At 40.4% G+C, this 22,333-nt stretch overlaps 1 protein-coding gene and 1 pseudogene across 4 annotated transcripts; both read left to right on the plus strand.

The window, feature by feature from the left end:
* Positions 1-299: 299 nt before the first annotated feature.
* On the plus strand, positions 300-22,304 carry TBP (TATA-box binding protein). Of its 4 annotated transcripts, none has more exons than XM_025866517.2 (8): positions 300-432; positions 2,971-3,176; positions 7,188-7,567; positions 12,137-12,224; positions 17,935-18,026; positions 19,715-19,882; positions 21,077-21,171; positions 21,626-22,304. In XM_025866517.2, the coding sequence occupies exons 2-8, from the start codon at positions 3,123-3,125 to the stop codon at positions 21,703-21,705; spliced, it is 957 nt and encodes a 318-aa protein (XP_025722302.1). In that variant the 5' UTR covers positions 300-432; positions 2,971-3,122; the 3' UTR covers positions 21,706-22,304. The 4 variants fall into 4 exon arrangements, with proteins under 4 accessions (XP_025722302.1, XP_025722301.1, XP_073750355.1 ...); XM_025866516.2 differs by having other exon boundaries at positions 311-432; positions 2,974-3,176; XM_073894254.1 differs by lacking the exon at positions 300-432 and adding an exon at positions 908-1,105.
* Positions 9,544-11,736, plus strand: LOC141372941 (small ribosomal subunit protein eS27-like; annotated as a pseudogene).
* Positions 22,305-22,333: the final 29 nt, after the last annotated feature.

Raw genomic sequence — 22,333 nt, forward strand, 5'->3', positions numbered from 1 at the left:
TGCTATTAGTGTTCCTTTCTACTGACTGAGGCAGAGAGGTCAGGTAACTTGCCAAACGTCACACCGCTAGACAGTTTAAGAAGCCAACATTTGAAAAGCACTACCTTGCCTCCCTGCAGCAAGGACCAAGTGTTGAACGCTGCGGTCAGGCGGCCTCCACCCCGAGCTCAGGAGGAGCTCCGCCCGCCCCTTCTTTCCTTTCAGCCAAGTACCAAGGAAACGGCGGAAGTGCCCGGGCGCCCACACTTCCCATGGCCGCCGCTCTGGCGTGTGGGTAACTTGTTGAGGCCAAGGCTGGAACTGGCGGAAGTGACATCATCAACGTGCGCCAGAAGTTGAGTAGGGTCGGGCAGGGTCGCCGTGGCGGGCGCCTAGGCCGCCTGCGGCTTAACTTCGTTTTCGCGGGCCGGCAGTGGTCTGCAGGGACGCCAGGTAACAGCGCTTTTTGCCCTTCCTCTTCTCTGAGGACTCGTGCAGAGGCGACCACCTCAGCGAGGCCCTGGGGCGATGGCGGGGGAGACGCCGAGTGGGCGCGCAGGCCGCGGGGGGAGGGGGGCGCTCCTCTCGCTCGCGCCGCCGCCGCTCGGGCCCGTACCGGCCGCCCACCCAGCCCGGCCTCCTGCCCGGACGCCCGGTGCCTCGGAAGCGGCTTTCCAGCCTCGGAGCGCGGGCTGCAGGGCTCCGGGAGGGCGCGGGGCCGAGGAGCCCCGCACATCCCGGAGCCGGAGGCGTCCGCCCCCGCCGTCCTCGTCCCCTGGCCGGTGCCGGAGGGCAGGGTCAGCCTGGCCCGTGTCCGCCGCCTTTGCCACCAGCAGGGGTAGTTTCAGCGTGAAGTGTGCTGGCGCCGCGGCGCCGCGGAGCGCCAGGCGTAGGCGCCCCCGCCTTCTCCGCCGGGCCTCGCCGTCTCGGCCCTCGGTGCCTTGTGAAAGTCTGGGCAGGCTTCCGTGGGAAGAGGAGCGTGCTCGGAGGCCCCGCGGAGTTCACGGACCCTCTTCCCTTATCAGGGATGGTCTTTGAAAAATGTCAGATTTGGTGCTTCGGTTTCCAAGATAGGAACACACTCTGCAAACAGCCCTCTTTTTGAAGGCGAAGTTAGTTTTATAGGGTAGGTTCTGAGTAACAGCCAAGTGGAGTAGCTGCGGCCTTCACGGTGAGGGCCGACGGTCCGTCCCATCCCTGGGAGTGAGAGACGAGCTCCGCGCAGCCGTGACGTCAGGCCCCAACCTAGTACTTCGGCACCTGGTGGAGACTTGACTTTGCCAAAAGGGGTCCGCAGCCACCAGTGTCTGGATAGTCTCTTGTGTTTGTGAGTGCTTTAAATCCCGCTCTGCTTTCTTGCCTCAGCCGTAGCAGTGACTGCCTTAAACTGAACTTCCAGCCTCCAGTTGTATGTCTTCGCCTTCAACCACACTCTTGCCAAAGTAGGTCTGTTCACGCGGCACTTCGAAATCTCGTCGCTGCTCTTTGCCAGCGTAAGAACGAGTAAAACTCGAAAACTGTGGCTGCACTGCTACTTGCTGTCTCCTCTCTCAAGCTTGTTGCTTGCACGCTGCATGCTCTTTCAGTCTTTGTGGTCTTATGATTGAGCTTCTGCCTGAATTCTGATTTGTAAAATTCTGCTTACCTTGCTAGACGCAAGCTAGTGCGTGCTTGGTGAAAATGCCCCCCTTCAGAAACACTTGGCAGTTGCTCTCTTTCCATAGCATGTACGCGTTTGTTCTTGATTACGTGCTCTGTGCAAGTAGAGATTGCAAGGACATGTGCTGGATCCTCACTCAGGAACAGCATGGTACACCTCTGTTACTACAGCACTTCGGTTTGGCAGTAATTATTTGCATACCCTTCAAGTTGAACTCTGATGCTAATGACTATAGCCTCATCATTTTCATATTTGTAGCACTTCTGTTATAGGATAACAATTTTAAAAATATAACTTTTTTATATCTGACATTTTCTGAAGCAGAGTATTCATTTTTCTTTCTCTCTCTCTCTCTCTCTTTTTTTGGTGTTTTACAGTGATGGGTATGTAGGGTATATGATTCCCTCATTCATCCAACAAATATCTGAGTACTTGCTCTGTACCAATACATGCCTGAAGATCATGTGTGTCTTTGATGTATCAGCAAGTTCTATATGTGACGATATCTTATTAGATGATAATGTTTAAACTGAAATCTAATAATAATAGCAGCTAACATTTATCCTGTGCTTACTATGTGATAACTAGATGCTGCTCTTGATGTGTTAATCAGCCGGTCCTGTCTGAATCAGTCAGTTCTTATAGCAGTCCTCAGCCAGTTAAGAATCCATCTGAACAAAACTCAACAAAAGCTCTGTCAGTAGTCACTTGGTTCTTTGGTCTAAAAGAAATAAAAAAGGTGTAGCCAGTAAAGAGCTGATGAGTTAAGGAAAACTAGATAGAGCACAGTTTGTATTTACAGGTTTTAAAGAGATCAAGGAATAAAACATGCTTTATTTTGGAGTCTGTAAAGCTTCTATCACAGTGTTCTATTAAATTAGTAGATCAGTAAATGATCACACCAAAGTGTATTGGATCCAATTCAATATTTATTGAACTTACACCCAAGACATTGTGGAGGATATAAAATATCTAATAGCACTGTGTATACAGTGCTCAATAAATATTTCTACTCAGATATGACAGTTTGCTTAGGAATTTGTTTTCCCTGAGTGTTTTTCCCCAAAGGTTTTTAATGTTGATTATGACACCTTAATTTTGAACATTCTAAGTATTTAAATATGTAATAAAACAATTTTTGTTCTATTGACAGTTTTACATGCAGTCACAATAAACATGGAAAGAATAACATTTCAGCATTATAAGGTTAAAAAAATATATTCCAAAATAGCTTCATTGTTTTTTTCCTAGTTTTTGTGTAATCATGGAACTGGTTTATAAGACTACAGCCTGCCTGTGTTCTTATATTAAACTTTGAACTTTTTTCAAAGCAGATTACTGTTTCTTGGTGTACATGAAGATAACGCAAGCAGTTGAGGAAGTTGCTAAGAAGCGTGTACTGGGGATGCTCTAGGAAAAGACTGAATGCCGAGGCGAGTTCCAGTCCAAAGGTATTTGATTTACCAAGAAGAAAGTGAACATCATGGATCAGAACAACAGCCTGCCGCCTTATGCTCAGGGCCTGGCCTCCCCTCAGGTAATACAGCTGGAGGGAGTGTGTAGATGGGACAGAATCTGCATTGTGAGAGACAGTGTAAAAAGGAAGGAAGGGAATTTAACCATTTATTGTTGAAAATGGATTTATATGGTTTTAAGTTTCTCTTATTTCGTTGAGAAGTTCTGTTAGGCTTTGAATAGGCATGATAGTGTTAAATTTTGGGAGTTTATTTGGAAGTTAAAATATGTATTTGTCTATAAATCTTAATCTTTCCATAAACATTTATGAAATGTTGATTATCGGGTCTTTGATTTTGAAAGTAACTCTAACCAAATTATTTTCTGGTTTTATTTTTTTTATGTTTAAGGTTCCAAATAACATATCTACTTTTTATTTTTTTATTTTTTTGAAGATTTTATTTACTTATTTGAGAGAGAGAGGTGGGGAGTGAGAGGAAGAGAATGTCCAGCAGACTCCCCACTGAGTGCAGAACCCAACACGGGGCTCGATCCCTTGACCCTGAGATCATGACCCGAGCCGAAGCCAAGAGTTGGCTGCACAACTGACTGAGCTCATACCCAGGTGCCCCAAAAGGTTACATTTTTTTTTTTAAGTAGATATGTTATTTGTGGGGTGCCTTGGTGGCTCAGTCGGTTGGGCATCTGACTCTTGGTTTCCGCTCAGGTCATGATCTCATGGGTTGTGGGGGTGGAGCCCTACGTTGGACTCTGGGCTTGGTGTGAAGTCAGCTTGGGATCTGTTCTCCCTCTCCCTCTGCCCCTCCCACTCATGCTCTCTTTCTCTGATAAATAAATCTAAAAAAGAATATAGCCTATAAGTCACAGAAAGGCAGTTATCATATGATTTCTCTCATGTGGAATTTAAGAAACAAAATAGAGGATCATAGGGGAAGGGAGGGAAAAATAAAATAAGATGAAATCAGAGAGGGAGACAAACCAAGAGATTCTTAACTCTACGAAACACACTGAGGGTTGCTGGAGGGGAGGTGGGTGGGTGATGGGCAGTAAGGAAGACACTTGATGTGGGGCACCTGGGTGGCTCAGTCACTTAAGCGGCTGCCTTCGGCTCAGGTCATGATCCCAGGGTCCTGGGATCGAGCCCCGCATCGGGCTCCCTGCTCCGCGGGAAGCCTGCTTCTCCCTCTCCCACTCCCCCTGCTTGTGTTCCCTCTCTTGCTGTGTGTCTCTCTGTCAAATAAATAATAAAATCTTAATCCGCCCCCCAAAAAAGGAGGACATTTGATATAGTGAGCACTGTGTGTTATATGCAACTGACGAATCACTAAACTCTGCCTCTGAAACTAATAATACACATATATTAATTAATTAAATTTAAATAAAGTTTTTAAATAAAAAAATAACCTTTAGATATAATTTTCATAAAATGAAAACACCCATTTTAAGTGTTTCGATAATTGTATATATCTGTATATAACTGATCTGCTGATCCATAGCTAAAGATAGTTTTGCCTTGCCTAGAATTTCATACAAACAGAATATCAGTATGTGCTTTTTTGTGTCTGTCTTCTTTCCCCAATATTACATTTGTATGTCTGCAGATTCCTTTTTTTTGCCAAGTAGTACTCAATTGTATGGATATACCACATTTTGTGTATCCATTCTCCAGTTGACAGTAGGGGGGTTTCTAGGTTTGGGTTATTATGAATAAAGTTGCTGTAAACATTTGTGAACAGGCTTTGTGTATACTGATTCTATCTCCTGGGTAAATGCATAGGAGTGGGATTGCTAGGTCATATGGTAAGTGTATGTTTCACTTTACAAGAAACACTCAAACCGTGTTCTAGTTCCTCCAGCAGCACGTGAGAGTTCTGGTTGGTCCACATCCTCACTAACACTTGAGGCCTTTTAGCCATTCTAGTGGTTGCTTAGTAGTATTTCTTTGTGATTTGAATTTGCATTTTCCTGATGACTAGTGATCTTGAGCATCTTATCAAGTGCTTACTGGCCAATTACATGTCTTCATTTGTAGAATGTCCTTCTCATCTTTTGCCCATTTGTTTATTGGATTGTCTATCTTTTATTGAAGTGGAATTGCTCTTCATGTATTGTGGATAGAGGTTCTTTCTCAGGTGTAGGTACTGTAGATGTTTTCCCTCAGTCCGTGGTGTGCCTTACTTTTTAATTTTCTTTAGTGATGTCTTTCAGAAAGTAGAAGCTCTTATTTTTTTTCTGAAGTCCATTTATCAGTTTTACTTCATCGTTAGTGCTTTTGTGTTCTAAGAAATCTTGGCTTACCCAAAGTCTTAAGGATTTTTTTCTTCATAGTTTTAGCTTTTACATGTATGTCTGTGATCCATTTTGAGTTCATTCGTATGTGTGACATAAAGAAAGGCAGACCTTTCAAAAACCTTAGTCTTTTTAAAGTAACAGAACCTGAATGTTTTCTAGCCACTATTTTATAGACCCGTTAGAGGCAGTAGAATAAGGCCTGTACTGTTAGGGTGGCAGTATACTTTAGATCCTCCTCTCACATTCTTTCTGCCACTATGTTGGTTAAACAGTGTAACGTAAATATCTCAGTTTTGGTTTCTGCTTTCTGCCAAATAAAGTGGGAAAGGATTATGGCTCTTTTGGATCTTGCACCCATTTGAGAATCTAATGAAAACTATGGATTCCTTCATGCAGAAATATTGGATATAATTTTTTTTAAAGATTTTATTTATTTATTTGATGGAGACAGCGAGATAGGGGACACAAGCAGGGGGAGCGGGAGAGGGAGAAGCAGGCCTCCTGCGGAGCAGGGAGCCTGATGTGGGGCTCGATCCCAGGACCCTGGGACCATGACCTGAGCCGAAGGCAGACGCTTAACTGACTGAGGCACCCAGGTGCCCCAATATTGGATATAATTTTAAGAGGTCCACAAAGTCACTGCAGGCTCTGCAAGCTTCATTGGCTCTGTGGATTTTGGTGTTGGGTGAGAGCACTGGACTGGGTCTCAGGAAATCTTAGCTCTGATTGTGGCTTCTCTACTAGTGAGATCTGTGGTCTTAGGAAAGTCATTTAGCTGCTGCTCCTGGTGTCAGTTTTCTTGTCCTTAATGTGGGAAGAACAGCATCTACTTTTTCCTTTACCAAAGGGCTATTTTGAGACTTATAAGTTAATAAATGTAACAGTGTCTGGAAAAGTTAAGCATTTGGAAAAACAAATTGATATTGTTCTGATAGTTGCGTTGGATTTTCTTGATTTAAACTTTTTGGAGAGCAAATGATCCACCTTTTTGAATAGTATTCTAATAATTGTTGTTACTGTTATTAACACTTCAGTGTTTTCTAGTGCCTGTCATTGCATTGAATGAGTTAAGTGGCATCTCTAGGGTAAGCATATATATCATCCAAACTTGGACAAATCCATTGAGAGTGAACAGGGAACTACCCAGGCAATATACTAGGGTAATAGTTTAAACACGGACGGGCAGTCACTCCAGTTATTTCCTTTATTCTAATGGTATTAGAACATTATTATCCTGTAGATATGCCTGAAGGCCTAAGCAACTTTCTCGAGTTTTCACATGTAGTAAGTCACAGGGTTGGATTTCACACCTAGGTATAACCCCACATACTGAGCTTTTACCTCCTATGTTATGGTGAAAAGGAAAGTGATACGTGTAAGAACAGCACATGCCTTTCTTTTTTCTTTTCTTTTTTCTTTTTCTTTTTTTTTTAAGATTTTATTTATTCAGTTGAGACTGAATACTAAATAAATAAAACTGAGAGAGATAGAGAGAGAGCATGAGCAGGGAGAGAGGGAGAAGCAGGTCCCCACTGAGCAGGGAGCCCGATGCGGGGCTCGATTCCAGGACTCTGGGATCATGACCTGAGCTGAAGGCAGACGCTTAACCATCTGAGCCACCCAGGCGCCCCACAGATGCCTTTCTATTAAGGCATCATAACCCCATTTATAATGGGAAGGCATCTGTCCTCATACCTCTCACCTCCTCCTCTACCACATAAGTGCCAGGAATACCCGATACCAGCTGGCCTAACTATACTGTTCTCCTGACTTTGCACAGGGTGCCATGACTCCTGGGATCCCTATCTTCAGTCCAATGATGCCTTATGGCACAGGACTGACTCCACAGCCTATCCAGAACACCAGCAGCCTCTCTCTGTTGGAGGAGCAGCAAAGGCAGCAGCAGGCCCAGCAGCAGGCCCAGCAGCAGGCCCAGCAGCAGGCCCAGCAGCAGGCCGTAGCGGCGGTTCAGCAGTCGACATCCCAGCAGGCAACACAGGGGGCCTCGGGCCAGACGCCACAGCTCTTCCACTCACAGACTCTCACCACTGCACCCTTGCCGGGCACCACCCCCTTGTATCCCTCCCCCATGACCCCCATGACCCCCATTACCCCTGCCACACCAGCCTCTGAGAGCTCGGGGATCGTGCCGCAGCTGCAGTGAGTACTTTGTGTTGTGTCTTCTCCCTCACCCTGGAAGGGTCCCTTGACTGGGTGCTGCTCTTCTTTGTTTTCAGGTGGATTGGTTTAAGGGTGTAGTACTAGTGGTAACCATGTATCAACATTTGCTCTCTCTCTCACATGAGAAGGGGATGCTAAGCTGCCTGAGTGATTCGGTCTCCTCAGTAGAAGGCTCGCATAACATCTTCAGACATTTGGTAGCTTGTGTTTATAATTTTGGGCCAAATATATAGACACAAGCTACCAAATTGTTATTATAGACATTTCCCTGAAGCTGATTTGCTGAATCAAGCCTTATGTAATCTCCTTCCCTTGTGAAATTTTCAGTTTGGGGGAAGGGAAAATTAGTTACTTAGTCTTTGTTAGTTCATAGTGGCCCTTGTTTGTCTTCATTGGTTATTATGAGGGCTGCATATAACTCTTTGAGAGCTGTGTCCTTTCCACAAGCTGAGGATGTCCGTTCTTGTCCTAAATGGACTTTTCTACATAAATGAAATGGGTTCTATATGTGACAACGTTGGGTGTGGGGTGGGTGAGGTGGGAAAACAATTTCTGGAAAACATACAAATATTCTCATGCGATGAGAAGTACATAGCTTTTGCTTTTAGGAAACAGCCAAATGGAAGGGTCATTTGCAATAACTACATCATCCAGTTTTCTTGTAGACCATCTCTGGTCGTTTTTAGAACTAATAATATTTAATTGTGGGTCCTGTTACCCAAATCTTGCCTTGGGTGTTTGACCTGACACAGTTTTAAAAATCAAACAGTTTTCATTTTACTGATTTAGAGAGATAATCACTTGTGAATTCACCTTTGTCAACACCACTCCCTGTTTTGCACGCTTGTCTGGGTCTTATGGGCATTTAAGTTTGCACCCCTTGTTTAAATCATCAGTTATAACCAGTTGTGATGGGGTGTTTGTTTCTTGCTGGCACCTTAAACTTTCTGGTATTCTACAAAGCATCTAGTCAGCCACATTACTGAGTTCCCATATCCACTAAGACCCCTTCTGGGTGGGAATTTCAGTGGCCTCTAGATCTTACAGGCTTATGAAGAATTGGGTAAATAATTAATGAATATATAAGAATATGTTTTTAAGGGGCTGACTGGCTCAGTTGGAAGAACATGTGACTCTTGATCTCAGGATTGTGAGTTCGAGCCCATGTTGGGTGTAGAGATAACTTAAATAAATAAACTTAGAAAAGAAAAGAAAGAAAAGGATTCTGGGGAGACGGCAGAGCAGGAGAAATGCCCTGGACCGGACGGCTTTGGTGAATTCTTCCAGACATTTAAGGAAGAACTAACACCTATCCTTCTCAAACTTTTCCAAAAAAATTGAGGAGAGAATGCTTCCTAACTCATTCACTGACTATGCTGACACCAAAGCCAAAGACACTGTAAAAAAAAAAAAAAAAAAAAAATCTACAGACCAGTATCCCCATGATCATTGTTGGAGAAGTCCTCCACAAAATACTAGGAAACATCATTAAGCAGCATATTACACACCATGACCAAGTGGGATTTTTATTCTTAGAATGCAAGGATGGGTCCGCATATAAAAATCAACCAGTGTAATATGCCACAACAATAAAATGAAGAAGAAAAGTGATCATCCCAATTGATGCAGAAAAAGAATGGACAAAATTCAACATCCTTTCATTATAAGAACACAACAAAATAGGAAAAGATGAGACTACTTTAACATAGTAATATGTAAAAAATCATAGCAAGCCTGATAATGTTGAAAGATTTAATGCTTTTCCTGTAAGATCAGGAACAAGGCAAGGATGACCTCTTTCTCCACTTACATTCAACATAGTACTGGAAGGTCTAGTCAGAGCAATACTAAGAAATAAAAAGCATCCAGAGTAGAAAGGAAGAAGTAAAATTACCTCTATTTGCAGATGTTATGATCTTATACATAGAAAATCATGAAGATCCACCAAAAAAAAATACTAGGTATAATAAGGGAATTTATTTAGAAAAGTGGCAGGATACAAAGTTAACACTCAAAAATCAGTTGCATTTCAGTACACAGTGAACAATATAAAAAGGAAATTACAAAAGCAATTCCCTTAACAACATGAACAAAAAGAGTAAACCAAGATTAACCGAGGATGTGAAAGACTTAGGATGAGAACTCTAAAACATTGCTGAAAGAATTAAGACCTGAATAAGTGGAAACACACCTCATGATTTAATATTGTCAAAATCTTAATACTACCCAAAATGATCTATGTATTCAGCGCTATCATATCAAAATCCCAATGATATTTTTTGCAGAAATAGAAAAGCTCATGCCGAAATTCATATGGAATCCTAAGGGACCCTGAATAGTCAAAACAATCCTGAAAAAGAAGAGCAAACCAGAGGACTGACACTTCCTGATTTCGGAATTTACTACAAAGTTACAGTAATCAAACAGCATGGTCTTGGCATTGACACATACATACAGACCAATACAGGAGAACAAGAATCCAGAAATAACCCTTGCATATATGGTCAATTGATTTTTGTCAAGGGTGCCAAGACTGTTCAATGGAGGAAGGATAATCTTTTCAACAAATGGTGCTGGGACAACTGGGTATCCACATACAAAAGAATGAAGTTGGGCCCTTAACTAACACCACACACACAAAAACTAACTCAAAATAGCTCTCCGGCGGTGACGACCTCCCCACGAGAGCATGCCTCTTGTGAAGAACCTCCTTTACCCGTCCCCGGAAGAGGAGAAGAGGAAGTACAAGAAGAAGCACCTGGTGCAGGCCCCAACTCCTACTTGATGGACGTGGAGTACCTGGGATGCTACATAATCACCACTGTCTTTAGCCACAAATGGTGGTTTTGTGATTTGGCTGCTCCACTGTCCTCTGTCAGCCCACAGGAGGAAAAGCCAAGGCTTCCTTTAGGCGGAAGCAGCACCGAAAGCACCAGGAATCAAGATGAGTGTGAAACTATTACAATAAACGGGGCATCTGGGTGGCTCTGTCGTTAAGCGTCGGCCTTCGGCTCAGGTCGTGGTCCCAGGGTCCTGGGATTGAGCCCCGCGTCAGGCTCCCTGCTCGGCGGGAAACCTGCTTCTCCCTCTCCCACTCCCCCTGCTCGTGTTCCCCCTCTCCCTGTTTCTCTCTGTCGAATAAATAAATAAGATCGTAAAAAAAAAAAAGAAAAAGCAACTATCCCAATAAACAGATTTTGGATATAAAAAAAAATAAAAACTAACTCAAAATAGATCAAAGACTTAAATGTAAGACCCAAAACAAAACTCGGTGAAGAAAACAGGACAAAACCTTCATGATGTTGGACTTGGCAGTGTTTTCTTGGATGTAACACCAAAGGCACAGGTAACAACAAAAAAAAACAGATAAATTGGACTACATGAAAATTTTAAAAACTTGTGTATCAAAAGACACTGTTCACAGAGTAAAAATGCAACCCAGAAGGTGGGAGAAAATGCTTGCAAATCATGTATCTGATAGATATTTAGAGAACTACTCAAAACCCAACAACAAAAAAAGAGCCTGATTCCAAAATGGGCAAAGGACTTGAATACATATTTCTCCAAAGAAAATACATGAATGACTAATAAGCACATGAAAGGATGCTTGACATCACTAAACATGTAAATGCAAATCAAAACTACAGTGAGATACCACCTCATACCCGTTAGGATGGCCACTGTCAAAAACAGAATATAACAAATGTTGGGGACATGGAGAAATTTGAACCCTTATGTACTCTTGGTTAAAAAAAGAAAAAAGAATACATGTAGCAATTATATGACTAAATTTGTGGTGGATGCACCACAACTTACTTGATTCAGTTTGTAAGGAGAGAAATGCTACAGGTAGGTGTGTATATAAAATTGATTGGAAGAAGACAGATGATATAGAAATGAAAACATTCATTGGGTTGATCATTCTAATTGGTCTTACCGTTGTTTATTAAGGTACACAGCTCTTCTCTTATCCAATCAAATTGTGAGCCATCAAGTTTTCAGAGTATTGCATTTTGACAGGACAGGAAAAGAATCAAGCAGCAATGAGCTAGAAACTATTGGAGATGTATTTGCAATCTGGAATCAGTATTCACAGGACAGTGATGTTCCATGCCCATCCATGATGGTTTATGGGCAATTAGTTTCATTCAAAGGGCATATAAGGGCTTCACAAAAGGCTAAGGCATGGCTCTAGGGATAGATGGGTGTAAATCCTGACTCTTCCACTTAGGAACCATGATTATCTGGAGCAAGTTAACTGCCCCATTTAAGCCTCAGCTTCATCTGAAAATGTGAGTATTAATAGTTATTACTTCATAGTGCATTGTAAGTATCAAGTGGGATAACCTGTGTAAGATGCTCACCATGGTGTATGGTAAACACTTAATAAATGTCAACAAATTAAAAAAATTTAAAACTTAAATTAGTTTAAATTAAACTAATGTAATTAAATTTGTTCTAGTAAAACAATCGGATTTCTAGATAATGATCTAACATCTCAACCTATAAAAGTTAAATGATCATGTTTTCTTTTCAAATGTCTTGCAGAAATATCGTATCCACAGTGAATCTTGGCTGTAAGCTTGACCTAAAGACCATTGCACTTCGTGCCCGAAATGCTGAATATAATCCCAAGGTCAGAGCAATTTTAATGTATTTCAAACTATAATAATACAGGAATTTACTGTTAAAGGTCCCTAGACCAAAATATGTCATGCTTATGTTCGTTGACACCAACAAAATGAGGAATTAAAGCAAAATGTGTATCTTTTTTTTTATCGAATAGCTACCATGTGAGAGACCCTAGAGTCACGGCAGTCTACAAGTTAAACTACTAAAATTTATGTACCCATTGTGATGGGGATCCTGTGACATTAAAGAACAAAATATGTGGTATGGTTTCATTTATGTTTTGAAATCTATGTAGAAGGGAATGATACGTTCTCTGGAATTTACTTCAAAACAATTCAGTTGGAGAATTGGGGAAGGGCACTTGGGTGAAACAGGATTGGCCAGAAGTTAATAATTTTCAGAGTTGGGTAGTAAGTACAAGGGAGTTTATTATATTTTTCTGTATTTGTATAACTTTTAAGCTTTTTATAATAAAAAGATTATGGGGTAAAAATACAAGATTTTTGATGTTAAGATAGTAGCCTGAGTACATGGTAAGACTCTGCATTAGTAGATAAGCTATTTTTTAAAAAAATAGTAAATATTTGCACATACAAATGAGTGGACATTCTTTGAGGACCAGACCAGACAGACCAGGCATTTGAGTGTAGAAGATGATCAGACTGAAGACCTCTGGGACAGGGCCCTGCAGAAGACAGTTCCCCTAAAGTTGAGAACATCTATTATTAGCATGCTGTTAACTTTTATACATGGGGAGCTGATACTAAATTTATTTTGTCTAACAAAGGAAGAATAAGATTTTATATAAGAAAAAAAAAGCAAGCAGAAAGAAAAACTCGAGAATTTAACTGAATTATATGTGACAGGCTGTCTGTGTAATGTGTGTCAGTGTCTGCTTAGTGCCTCTCTTTTTTGCCAGGTTAGCACCATTTCCTTTACTGAAGTCTCCCATGTCCCCCCTTTAGTTAAATTCCCAGTCTAGGTTGCCCATGAGGGTTTTACTCCTTTTCTTATTTGGTAGTATTTGAATGTTATCTTGAAAGAGTGGCCAAGTGGCAGCATTTTAGCACCTGGATATTTGACAGTGGAAGAGTAGCAAAGAATAAGAAGCATCTTAAGTATCATAAGAATTAAGTGAAATTCACTTCATATATCCAGGTTTTCTGTTTTTGTTTTTGTTTTTGTTTTTCTTAAGTTTTCTTATGCCTAACCAGAAGAATTAACTCCCAAGAATCAGTTGGGTCAATTTTAAGAATGAAGTCTTCTTCTCAAGTGATTGTTCTGTTCTGTGTCCCCCCTCCCCACCCCCAGTATTTATCCACTTAACTAGCAATTGTACCAATACTACTTGGCTGGCCAATAAAATAGTTGAGGACAATTTTATTATCTGACTCTGTTTTAGCCAGTGAATTTATGATTTTTGGGGGAGTGGTTTCATTTGTTTTTTGAGCCACAATCCAGGAGCTCCTGTCTTAGTTCAGGAACTCCCCAGTCAGGGTAGAAATCTCATACACAAAGTGAAATCATGTTCTTGTACCACATTTTGCGAACAGCACAAAATGATTAAAACCAAAGGGAAGAAGTGAGAGAAAGAAAAGGCATTAAATATACAAAGTCTGTTGTCCTGTCCTTGATTCAGAGAAGTCTTGGGAGGAAGCTGTATTTTCAGGAGTCATCACTTTCTGGAGGCCTTTTAGTAGATTTGGGGTTAGTCTTCAGGCAGAACCCATATCCATTTGGATTCTGAGTACATGCAAACTGGGGAAGGTATCCATGCATCTATTCCTGATGCTTGAGAAAAGTATTTCAGGGAGGAGAGTCTGAAACACTTCCTTCTAGACAGTTTGAAGCCAACTTCCACTGATATCTCTTTCATGTTTCTGTCTGCCTGTATATCACATGGAGATGTGTGCAGTGATGTTTCCTCTGGAAATGTAGCTTACCCGTAAGTGGGCACAAGACTTTGTATATTACACATGGGTTTGACCAGTCCAGGTTTCCCATGCTATCCAGAAGTTTGCATTAAGTCACTTGGCTCTTATGAAGGACCTACATTAGTACCTGTTTTTGCTAACAGAAAGACATCTGAGAATTTTTGCTTTTACAAAATGGTAATTGTTTCCTCACTTTACTCCATTTTAGCTTACAAAAGGTTTCACAGGAATACTCCACTTTCCAGTAGCCGGGGAGACCTGTGCTTGACAAGACCAAGATATAGCAAATTAGTGGACCATTAGTAGGAGCCAGGCCAATTTTCCTAGGTCTTTCAGAAACAGTGTCATAGGGTGAGAATTTGTGGGGATTTTGAGGTGTAACTCACCTCGTCATTAGGGCTAAGACTTTAGGCGAAGGAAAATAAAACTCTTTTTGGAAACTTGGACTGTTTTAACATTGGCCTTTTAACAAAGGAAAGCTTCAATCAACAGGAGAACTACAGACACGCTATTATTAAGCATATCTAAAGTTTTTGGTTTGGCTACTAGATCACATCTAAGTGAGAGTTCAGAGTCTTGCCCTCTATTACAGTTTTTCTTGGCCTGTGAAGTAGCCTTTTGAACTTCTCAAGTTAAATATCCTCACCAATATTTTTGTAAAGTTTGAATCAATGTACATATTTGTCTCTGTCTTTGCTGGTGGCTTTTTGTTTGTATGCACATATGTGTGTGCACATGCCTAAGTATTAAAATTTGAAGATGATTTTGAGTGGAACCAAGCCATTTTGAGATATTTAAATAAAACAAAGAGAAATACAATGACTAAGTTTCTGCCTCCCACCTCAACTTAAAAACTATATATATTATTCTGTTGTCAGTGGTGGCTAAACCTCGTAAGAGCTGGTGTTTGCATAGTATAGTGAAGCCCCTTTCCCTAGAGTAGGGTGTAATCTTACAATGGATATTTCCTTCAGAAGTCTGATTTTTCTAATAAGTCACCAATTTATGTTTAATGTTTTAATTGGAGATACTCAAAAAAGATCGAAAACTCTTATTTTCCTCATGACGTAAACCCAGATCTTATGGACTATTAATATTTACTCATGATCCTCTAGTAAAATAACTATTTTAGTAGAATGAGCTGTTGTGACAGAGTGTTTTATAACAATATTTAGAAGTTAAACTATATCAGTATAAAGTATACCTTGATTATGTTAAATATATAAATCATTGAGTGAAGATGTCTAGGATGTATCATCAGGGCAAAACAGTCAGAATGAGGCAGGTTTACATTTATTTTGATAGTTTACAAAAATAGTTTAATTTTTTTTAAGGGAAGGGAAGTAAAGTAGCTGGATTTAGATTGGAGCATTATTTAACAGTTATATAGAAAGCAGACAAAGTAATATAGAAGTTTAGGGGTATGTTTGTCAGCTGTAACAGATAGCTAAGTTGGATGGATAAATATTAGCTGTGGGTTGAGAAAAATGTTAAGTAATGGTTTTGGAGCGAGTTTCTAAATCTCTAAAACATAACCTTGTCTTTTATATAAAAGTGAGAAAGATGTAGCCTAGGTAGAAATGTCCAAGATAAAAATTGCTGTAATAACTGGCTAAGAACAAAAATGACTCATTTAGCTATTGAGACTTTTTGGTCAGCTTGGTTGAGCTAATTAAAATATGGAATATCAAATATGGCCAATTATTTTAGAACCCCTTCTTTTTATGGTATGAGAATAAATCTTTATGTTTACCCAATGGCCATTTAAGAAACCACAAAGATACTTCGATGTAAAAACAGTTCTTTTTTGCTTTTTTAATTTAGAGTAAGAATATAAGAAAAAGGAAAAGTCAGAACTTTTAACTTTTTTCATCATTTAAAGCATTTTACCTTTGACTTGGAAATGTAATATCAGCATATTAAGTAAAATGATACATATGTAGTGTTGAATTTGTGATGTTAATAAACTGTAACAATTTCCTTAATAAGAAGGTACAATATTTTTTACCTATTGTGCCTGGTATAGTCTTAACTATTTGTATTAGTTATTACCTTTAGCCAAAGCAAACCAATGTTGTTGCTTACAGACACAAGGAAAAGTAGAAGGTAGATGACCAAGAAATGTCTCCATTGCTGTCTCTTCATCAGTGCACGATATATATCCCTTCTATAATTGTTTAAAGTGGTAAAGTAAACATATATATCAACATTGTCCTTCCACCAAGAAATTGAATGGTTATTTATATAGCAATAAAAACTGTTTATTGACCTGTGTTTTTATCATTATCTTAAGAACTTACCTAAATGTTAAAATTTTTTTTAATTATTTGTCTAAGATCCTAAGGTAACTAAGGTCTGGAAGTAACTGTTTGTCCATCGTGGCAAGCCTGTATAATGTGTAGCATTAGAATAATTAATCTTTTATCATTTTATTTACTTTGAATACATAGTTTTACAATTTTTTATAGTCTCCAATGAAATGATACTATTTGATCAATAAAACCAGTAGAGGGGATTTAGGAAGTGCTAAATGCTTAGGCTTTTCCTGGGACTCATATAAACTAGAATATGGTGCTAGGAGTTCTGCATGATGGTAAAATCTGAGGGAAGACGGCATTTTTAAACTAACATTGCTAAAGCAGTCTAATTTGTTAGAGTCATCTTGATTAGAAATATATGAATTTTTTCTTTTTTCTTTTTTTTTTTTTTTAAGATTTTATTTATTTATTTGACAGAGAGAGAGAGAGAGAGAGCACAAGTAGGCAGGCAGGCAGAGGCAGAGGGAGAAGCAGGCTCCCCGCTGAGCAGGGAGCCCGATGTGGGGCTCGATCCCAGGACCCTGGGATCATGACCTGAGCCGAAGGTAGACGCTTAACCGACTGAGCCACCCAGGCGCCCCTATATGAATTTTTTCTTATGTAATTACACTAGTAATGGAGGCCATTAATTCAACCCATGGCTGAAATATGTTCCCCTTGAGTTATAATGTTAGCAATAAAAACATTGTTAAAACTTAAAAAGTAGAAATTAAAGATAAGAACTTTTATTTTTTTTTTCTTATTTTGCAATTTTGTAAGTGTTAATACTTTAATACTGTTTCTAGAAGCCAGTTGGAAACAGAGGGTCATTTTACTACATACTGGTATGTTTGTAATCTGATTTACTCCCTCTGGAGGTAAAGAAGGTTTATCAATCTATTTGCCAAAAAAATCATTAATAAAACAGAAAAGTTACAGTTTAGAAGCTAGCAAATCTAAGGTAGAAAGAGACACTGGTATTTATTAAGGATATCATAGGTAAGGTAAAAAATTTGAAAATATATTTTTTTATGGGGGGGAAGGGCAGAGGGAGAGGGAGAGAGCGAATCCCAGGTAGACTCCATGCCCAGCGCGAAGCCCGACGTGGGGCTCTATCCCACACCGCCCCCCCCCCCCGCCCCCCTGAGATCATTACCCGAGCTGAAACCAAGAGTCATTTGCTTTACTGAGTCACTCAGGCACCCTGCAAATATTTCTTGTTGTAATGTCTGTGAAAGAATACACAGATCTTGGCTCAGCGTACTTAGTAGTTACTGTTTATTCTGCTCCCTGTGCAAAACCATGCATGCTGCATGGTGATGTAAGGGAATCCTGTATAGGAACATATGTCAAATATTATGAGAACTCTATGTTTAACAGGTCTTTCTTATCAGTTGTGATGTTGTTTGTCATTTTCTTGTTCTCCTAAAGGAAATCAGCAGTTTGGCATGACCTCATTAACGATTATTTCTGACCATTTTAGCGATTTGCTGCTGTAATCATGAGAATAAGAGAGCCCCGAACCACTGCACTGATATTCAGTTCTGGGAAAATGGTGTGCACAGGAGCCAAGAGGTAGGTTTAAGGAGTTTATTCTCCTGGTCATATATTATCATGATTATTTAGTTGCATTTTATGTATGTTTGATAAAATGTAACATCTAAGCTATTACTAAGGATCCCTTTATGTAAAAAATTCTATATATAGCACGAATTCATCCCCAAGTGAAAAATAATTGGTCAGGAATCACAAAATTCAGAGCTGATGGTGTGAGAGTGTACAGATCTGCTTGGTCCTGTGTGTTGGTCACAGATGCCTGCTGCCCCTTGTTGTAAATAGTCTGCCTCATGAGTGTCAGGGTTATGCAGGTCGTAAGGATTGTACCCTTTTCATAAAATGGCTGTTGCCTACATTCTGCATCTGTTTGGAGTGATCCTGTCTATGAAGGTTAACACTTTGGGACCTTGACTTTAAACCTTGTCTAACAGACTCCACGTAATTGGTAGAAGGCAGAGGTTGGGGAAAGAGTAGATATATCAGCTTCATAAAGCTTGAACAAATGAAGTAAATTAAACTTTTAAAATAAAAGATAATTCATATGACTTGGAGTTGTCCACACACAGAGGGGGCTGTGGATGCTTTTGCTTATTGGATGAAGGGACAGTTATTGTTGTGGATATTGTGGTTCCTGGTCTCTGAGTTTTTTTCAGAAGGCAAGATGTGGGTCTATCCCTGGCTTTCACATAAGTCTTCGTTTAGGAGACTTGTTTCCCCTGGACGGAGCGTCGAAAGCTTCTGGTTTATTAATCAATGCTAGATGGTTTTTTCTTTCCCAGACATGCTTTTCTTTCTTTCTTTCTTTCTTTTTTTCTTTATTATTTTTTTAAAGATTTTTTTTTTATTTATTTGACAGAGAGAGACAAAGCGAGAGAGGGAACACAAGTAGGGGGAGTGGGAGCTGGAGAAGCAGGCTCCTTGCTGAGCAGGGAGCCCGATGCGGGGCTTGATCCCAGGACCCCGGGATCATGACCTGAGCTGAAGGCAGACGCCCAACGACTGAGCCACCCAGGTGCCCCCGAGACATGCTTTTCATGTGCACTGTTTAGCTCTCTTTATCCATTTGCTACACACTGAATAGTATGTATCTAGTTTATCAAAATAGGAAGCTGCAAATAAATTTATTTTCCTCAAGAAAAAAAAAGCATTGCATGTATGTATGCTTAATTTTTGTCATTCCTGACCCCTGTACTTGAGAGTCTTTTGTTCATGATGGTTTTGCTTTTATTTTGCTTTTCTTAATAAGCTCTATATTACTAAACCATAGTTTTATCTAACCAATGAGTTATAAGAATGGATAATGAGAGATTTGACATAAAAGAGGACAGAATTAGTGTATGCATTAGACAAGTATAAATCTCATCAGTATTTTCCTATCAAAAAGAAGTTGTTAGTTTTCATCTCAGGATTGTGGGCTAAAATACAGTAATAGTAATGATAATGGTGATGATGAGATACTCCACTTTGTAAAACCTGGGCATATCAGTAATTTGGTGCAGGCCTTTAGTTATCTGTCAAGGACATAGGAGTACTTTATAATAAAATAGTTAATGTCTTTTGTTCTTTTCTCTTACTGGAAGGGGGGTGACATTTTGTACTTTTTTAAAAAATAACTTTTCTAGTTTTGACTTTTTATAAAGTTACTCATCTGAATAATTATTTTAGGTGGCTTTGACCATGACTATCTCACTTTTTCCTTTCCCTAGTGAAGAACAGTCCAGACTAGCAGCAAGGAAATATGCCAGGGTTGTACAGAAGTTAGGTTTTCCAGCAAAGTTCTTGGACTTCAAGATTCAGAACATGGTGGGGAGCTGTGATGTAAAGTTCCCTATAAGGTTAGAAGGCCTTGTGCTGACCCACCAGCAGTTTAGCAGGTGAGTCTGAAATGTATTGCCTGTGGCAACAGTTCATTTATAATCTGTGTAAACATTGTTCATGATAAAACATGTGCAAAACAGTGTGTAAGTGCAAATGATGTAGTGACAGATGTATTTGATGTTGAAGTTTCTCCCTTACGTCTTGGAAAATATATTGCTCTCACCATCCTCCTACTTCCCATTTCACTTATTGACATCTATAACTCGCCTTGACTGGGATGAAATTGATTCCCTGTTATTTTACTGCTCAGTAAATGCATTTTAAATGCATGAATTAAATCCACAACCTCGTCTATCAATTTTTATCCCCAGTTTTCTGAATTATTTCTTCTAGTGAACATTATATGAGTTCTACCTGCAAAGTATAAACTTGAGTGAAATGAATATTCTTTCCTCTTATTTTCCCTGCCACTTACAAGGCCACTGCCCACCTCTACAGCCTCTCTGCTCCCTGCACCCCTCAGACTTGCCCTGCCCCTCTTGGACCAAGGCTTTTGTATATCCCAGGTTTTTTTTTTTTTTTTTTTTTTAAGATTTTATTTATTTGACAGAGAGAGACACAGCGAGAGAGGGAACACAAGCAGGGGGAGTGGCAGAGGGAGAAGCAGGCTTCCCGCGGAGCAGGGAGCCCGACGCGGGGCTCGATCCCAGGACCCCGGGACCATGACCCGAGCCGAAGGCAGACATTTAATGACTGAGCCACCCAGGCGCCCCTAGTATATCCCAGTTTTATACCTGGCACCCTCTTGTTCCACTTTTCACCTAGGAAACTTCCACTCGCATTTCAGATGCCCACCCAAGTGTACCTCCCTCAGAGAAGCCCGTCCTGCGTCTCCCAGTAGGTTAATCACAGATACCGTAACTGGTTCAGGCTGTCTGAACTGGGGAAATGAGGCTGCTGGGGTTCGAATCAGACATGCCACTCGTGAGCCTTGATAAGGGTCGGACACTGAAGAGCATAAATCCAAAGGTCTCGTTTGTACAGCAGAAAATCCAGACTCATTAGAAATAGTTTGTTAGTCCTCAAGTACTGATGACAGGTCGCCCTCACTGTCCCTAAGTTCTCCCTCCTCTGGGTTCATCTCCCGGTGAGTTTGTGGTTTAGTCAGTATTTTCCCCTGCAGGTCCTCATTTTACCTAAAGCATGGGCAGCTTTTAATTTCTAAACTCTTTTTGCCATTTTCCTCCTAGTTACGAGCCAGAGTTATTTCCTGGTTTAATCTACAGAATGATCAAACCCAGAATTGTTCTTCTTATTTTTGTTTCTGGAAAAGTTGTATTAACAGGTAAGTTGTGACAGGAAGTAGTGTCCGAAGGTTTGAAAGGGTTTCGAGAACAGCATCTTCTCAGTGCTGAGAAGTAATTTCGAAGACTGGGCACAGGTGGCTAGCAAGTGCCTTTGCCCCTTTCTTCTCCTAACACTGATGAGAAGCATACCCACCAGGGGGAGTGAGAGCAGGACCTGTAGTGGGGAGAGCAGGGGAGGTGGCCATCACATTGGTTAAGAGATGGCATTTTAAGGTGGAAACCCTTCTGTAACTCTTTTGAGATTCATCAGCAATGCCATTTGGAGACAGTAGGGGAAGGTTCAGAAGAGCTTGCTTAAAGGCAGCAAGTGGGAGAATAATGGATGAGAATTGTGCTTATGGTTTTAAAGTAATTTTATTTCAAAGTAATTTTACCTCTTTAACATGTTAAGGAAAGCTATTTCAGACTCTCTTCTCCGACTTGTCTTTATAGGTGCTAAAGTCAGAGCAGAAATTTATGAAGCATTCGAAAATATCTACCCTATTCTAAAGGGTTTCAGGAAGACGACATAATGGCTGTTACGTACTCCTGCCTCTGCACCCACTTGTTTTTAAAACAAATCAATTTTGGTACATTTAAATGGTGGTGTTGTGGATGGCCCCGATTTGGTGAGAAGATGGCTGTTCTGTGGGTTGTGGCACCCGGTGAAGCTCTCCATCCTGCGTTCCCCGCAGTGATGCCGGGAAGTGGTCTTACTTCTGCACAGAGAACTCTGCGGCGCTGTGTAAGTTGCTCATACTGTGCTGCTGTTTGTGCAGGGCTGCCCGTTTATTTATATTTAGATTTTAAACACATACTGCTGTCAGCAGGTTGGTTTGAAGTGCAAAACTTCAAGTGTTAAAGCCACCTCTACAATTGATTGGACTTTTTCTTTTGTTTAATTTCTTCCCCATAAACCACAGTTTTTATATTTCTACCAGAAAAGTAAAAATCTTTTTTAAAAGTGTTGTTTTTCTAATTCGTGACTCCTAGGGGTTATTTTTGTGCCAGACACATTCCGCCTTTTCAGTATTGCAGGACAAAGTAGCCGTATTAATGAGAACGAATGGCTGTACATATTTTTCTTCCTTCAGAGTACTCTGTACAATAAATGCTGTTTATAAAAGTGTTAGATTGATGTTATAAATGATACCTTGTAAG

This window comes from Callorhinus ursinus, unplaced genomic scaffold (assembly GCF_003265705.2).
Source record: "Callorhinus ursinus isolate GAN/ISIS: 27379988/994484 unplaced genomic scaffold, GSC_fseal_2.0 scaffold6, whole genome shotgun sequence".
NCBI lineage: Eukaryota > Metazoa > Chordata > Mammalia > Carnivora > Otariidae > Callorhinus > Callorhinus ursinus.